General features: G+C 39.0%; 1 protein-coding gene across 1 annotated transcript; it reads right to left on the reverse strand.

Annotated features, from left to right (window-relative positions):
• Positions 1-1,074: 1,074 nt before the first annotated feature.
• HSPB3 (heat shock protein family B (small) member 3) lies at positions 1,075-3,668 on the reverse strand. The gene has a single exon (XM_063320410.1). It carries the CDS (start codon positions 3,546-3,548, stop codon positions 3,099-3,101), a length of 450 nt encoding a protein of 149 aa, XP_063176480.1. The 5' UTR covers positions 3,549-3,668; the 3' UTR covers positions 1,075-3,098.
• Positions 3,669-4,847: the final 1,179 nt, after the last annotated feature.

The following is a 4,847-nucleotide window of genomic DNA, read 5'->3' on the forward strand; positions in this document are numbered from 1 at the left end:
GGAAGTAATCCTTCACTGATGGAAACTGAGAAAGCTCCGTAACACTTGCTCTGCAGGGCTTGCATCAGCATTTATTGCTTATTCTGGGCCAGGATTTTGTAAAGAGCCAATATCAGGGTTCTTAATTTAACCACATCAGCATGTCTTAAACCTGTCTTAAGCTGTAGCTGTTCTGAATCCTTTGCTGTTGATAAATTTCTCATTATGCTGTCCATGAACACCTTTAGCAGCTTTCTCCATGACATTCACATTCAGTTCTAATCAGATTATAAAAGTAAAACATCACATACAATATGTGAAAACAGCTCTTTCCAGACAATTCGGAAAAGCTCTGCCAAGTACTTTGAGGCTGTTCTGGTAAACACATAAAAATAATTCATGCAAGAACTTTCAATAAACTGCCACTAAAAAAAAGGAGAGAAGGGCTTTCCTCTGCGTTGTTCTTGGTGCTCCAGCAGCAGGTCCATACCGCAGCGTGGTCCCTGTTACACGGACAATGGGATGCTGGGACAGGGCAAGTTCCCATTCACCAAGGAGCACAGATGTAGGCTTTTGTAAAGTTGTGGGTACAAGAGAAAGCAAAATCCACCTGAGTACGTTCCTGCCATGTTTGGGTCATCATGTTCCAGTGGTTTCTGACTGGTGACTTTGTGAGTACAGATCTGAGCATGGAGTGATGTGAAGAGACCTATGATATAGAAGAGCCAAATGCCAAATTCTCCATCCACTTCTGTGAGGCAGGCCTGCACACATAAGCAGGGCTGTGTATAACCATGACATGAACATATATAGAACAGACGATATGGTTTTGGCTGTCTGGTCTAATTCCTTGCCAAGTTTCCAGTAATTTAATCATGATCTAATTTGAAATAATTAAATCAGTTACTTTTTTTTAGAACAGCGTTCTCACCTTTAGGGCTATGAATACCATCACTGCAATCATAGCTAGAACCATTTTTATAATAACCTGTAATTTTAAGTGATGAAATTTACAAAATCCTCTGTAAAAAAAAATCACCAAAGCAGGTTACTGACTGCTGATTCTGAACTCTACCCGAAGAGTTGTGCCATAAGGTGATGTGGAAAGCATGGGTCTAAACCTGTGACCTTTCTTATAAAGTTGGTGTGTAAGATTTAAACCCAGACCTCTATCTAGAATTCATTTTTTAAATGAATTGCAAACATGCAAATGAAAATTGTGTGTTCCGTCAGATTGCTGGTTGAGGAAGCTTCTTGACCTAAAACTGTTGAAAATCTACAACTGATTTTCTAGCGTGACTGTTTATTATCTTGAACCAAATTGAACAAATTAAACACAGGCAACATGAGAGAAAACTATGGGTTGAGTGGAAATGTAGGGACGTATGTTTTATATTTGGTTTTGTTTGTTAGAAAACATTAGATTCTTGACTTCTGCTCTTTTGAAAAAATAAAATAATTGCATACAATGGAAATTGACAATCCAGACCTTATTCTCCATTTCTTGTACAAATTTCTTCAGAGTTTTAGCACAAATAATAAATAAAATGCAAGAATTGGAGTACCCACTTTTCTAAAGTCAATTGCTTCAAGTATCTTGAAGTCTAAACAACCATAATATAAATCTTTCTAATGAATGGTCGTGTGCAGATGTACAAGCGCAGGGCTTTCTTTTTCAGCTAAAGGAACTCTCTGGCTTCAGCTACTGAGAGCCTGGGTTTTGCCCATCAGATTTTTCTCATGTTCTTAAAATTGTATTTGTATTCAGTTTCATTTGAATTTGGTTTTGATTTGTCCAAACAGCAGATGGCTATCATAAAGAGTCTGTATTTAACTTGGCACTTTCCATTCCACATTCCTTTACTATTCATAGCACAGCAGTCATATTCATCTCCAGTACACATAAAAGGAGGCAGTTCGACTTGCAGCTGCAGATCTCCTCAAATGTTTGAGTATTTACAAACTCACTTACAGCGTATTTTTTTTTAATGTTATATACTAGATATGGTGGGTGGGTTTTTTTTCATCTCTACTGCTCTCATGAAATGAGAGACACAGATAGAAATTAAACCTGTGTCTGTAGTAAGAACCTCTGCACTTAAAATTAGATTAATGTACAGCCCACATTCACATGCGGAGAGTGGGACTATACATAGGCAGAAAAATTTGCTCTCTAAGACACAGTTGTGGGATCTCAGCCTAAACTGTCTCATGCCTAAACATGAAGAATAAAAAATTCATCTGATTGAACAACAAGACTACCTAAAAAGCACAAGAATAAAGGCGTCTGTGCTAGACTAATGCCCTTTTATTACCAGGGCTTCACAAGGAAGAATTTTATCCTTTTGATTATCTGTAAGCAATATATTTTTTCTTTGGTTGCTAGTCTATAGAATATGTTAAACAAAACCAATTTTCTAAATGTCTTTCAATGTTTTCTTCCAAATTAATGTCTTTGACAGAAAGTATCATTTCTACTTACTGTGTTTTCAAGCAAATATAGTCAGTGATTATTCATTTTTCTTATAGTTTCAAACATGCAACACACTTCTAAAAAGTAATCTCTCACGGCTGTTTTTGTACAAAAGCTTAAACTGTGGAAATAGTTGGTTTTTTCTCGATAGTGTCCTTCAGTTTGTGTGCTTTTACAGAGCCTAAGGAAAAAGAATGTAATCTCAAAAATTATAAAACAGATGTTTTAATACATAAATCAAATTTCCAAAAGACTCATCACCTGCCTATTGTTTCTTTAGTGATTATGACTATGTATGACAAATTCTTATTCCTTAGAAATACAACTCCTCCTACTGAACACATAAACGTGCTATATTTTCAATATGTTATCGAACAGATATTTTTTTTTCTCTTGCTGTGACTACCCTAAATTTTCTACTGTTCAAAAGGCCTGGATTTCCAACACATACGTAGCTGGAGGCAAGCAGTCTAACATTTTACATCAAACAATAAACTCGGTATACTGAAAAATATGTACAAAGATTTTCCTTTACTGTAACGTAAATACAGCCACATGCTTACTACACTCTACAGCATTGCTTGAATGATATTATTTTGTTATATTAAGAATGATTTTATCTCACCAATAAACTATGGACAAGATTCTAATTTTTTCCCACTGAGTTCTTCATTTCAACAACCAAAATGCCATCATGGCAGAAAAGCGCAGACAAGTCTTTGTTCTCCACTCCCTCTGGTAATTTGTATTGTCTGGTAAAGCTTCTGGATACGAAACCATGCTCGTCCATCCTGGGTCCATGCTGAGCTTTGATCAGGAGCCAGCCTTCGAAAGTCTGAATAATGATGTCTTCGGGGCGGAACTGCACAACGTCCAGCAAGACCTGAAAGCGTGTGTTTTCCTCCTCCTGGCTGCTCTGCCCGTCGCCAGCTGTACCTTCTGTGGTGCACCTTCTGCTGCCCAGCACAGCTGTAGAAGGGCCCGGCAAAGCGTATAAAAAGTGGTCCAGTTTGTGTGCTTCCAGCTCTTGGAGGGCAAACTGCTCTTGATAGCGTACGGGAGTTTCCACCCAGTGCCTTATCACGGCTTCTGCCATCGCTGAGGCAGAACGAGAAGTGGCTGCTCCTGTTGTGGCTCTGGGGAAGCTGCAGAGTCAGAGCAGACTCTTCCTAGCTGTATGCCTTACCCTCAGACTGGTTTGTCCCTTGATGTCACCTTTCACTTTTAGCACAGGCAGAGCTTAGCATTTAATAGGACGTGCTGTGCTCCAGTGCCAAGAGACTTGTTTCATCTTTTATCCACTAACAATAGAGCTCTATTTATAGTGCTGGGGTCTTGAGTGGCTTCAACACATGCACAGCTTTCATGCATAAGTAGTAAAAGTAAATCTTTAATGTTCCTCCGATTATTGCAATATTGTTCTGTTTGTCATTATGAATAATGAGCAGACAAATAATGTGAAAGATTCTTTGATTTTAATGGAAGGTTAGTGATTCAGTTTTTCCAAGGGACACATGTCAATAGATAAACCCTGTATTTCTTTGATTGAAATACAAAGTTACTGAGGGAAGGGATTTAACTAGCTTGACAGTAGGAATGGAGCAGATTTCAGGTTAGGTAAACTATAAATTTATCAAGTACATTGGAAGTTGTTGCAGAAGTTGTGCATAGGTGAAATACGGGCATGGTTGACTGCGTTATTGGCGGGAGGAGACAACTGTAACCATCCCTGCCCAAAGAGGGGGTGCCTGAAGGGCTGAGCCTGCAATCTTAGTGACCTACAAACTCAGCAGAGCATTCTCCAGCGTGTCAGGAAGTCAGACTCAAGAGCGCACGGAAAATTACAGTGAAAGCTCATGTTTCACAGCTTCCAGGAGAGGGCAGAGTTATTTTTCCCCAGCAGAATAGTAAAGACAACTCCAAATCCTTAATGCTATCACATTGTACCAGTAACCTTCATCTTCTGGGGCTTATCCTCTTGACTCTATGATCCCATCTACTACATGTGCCTGGGGAGCAGCACTGGTGACCTCAAAGGCTCTCTGTGGCGTAATCTTGCTACTCTGTGATCTCAGGGCAAATAATGCCTACAAGTACTAATAGCTTGGTTAACAAGACCTAAGAGGAAAATGCAGGGAAAGGGAAAGGCATTTCCAAATTGCAATACATTTGCTAGAAAATCCCTCTAGCTGGGCTTGGTAACGTAGAGCTGAACGCACTATGGCAACTGATGGTGAAAACTATTTGTTTCCCTCGGTTGTGCTAATGGTAGAAATAATCAAATGTGATAGTTTTATTCCTTTTCAGAGCTCTGTCTCTCTCTTGTCCTTACATCTTATATTACCATGAAAATGGCAAATCAGTTTATATGGGATCTTTGTTTGCTAATGGACTC

This window comes from Chroicocephalus ridibundus, chromosome Z (genome assembly GCF_963924245.1).
Source record: "Chroicocephalus ridibundus chromosome Z, bChrRid1.1, whole genome shotgun sequence".
Taxonomy (NCBI): domain Eukaryota; kingdom Metazoa; phylum Chordata; class Aves; order Charadriiformes; family Laridae; genus Chroicocephalus; species Chroicocephalus ridibundus.

Excerpts from the sequence above, each read along its gene's own strand:
- HSPB3 (XM_063320410.1), bottom strand. The coding sequence starts at position 3,548 with ATGGCAGAAGCCGTGATAAGGCACTGGGTGGAAACTCCCGTACGCTAT.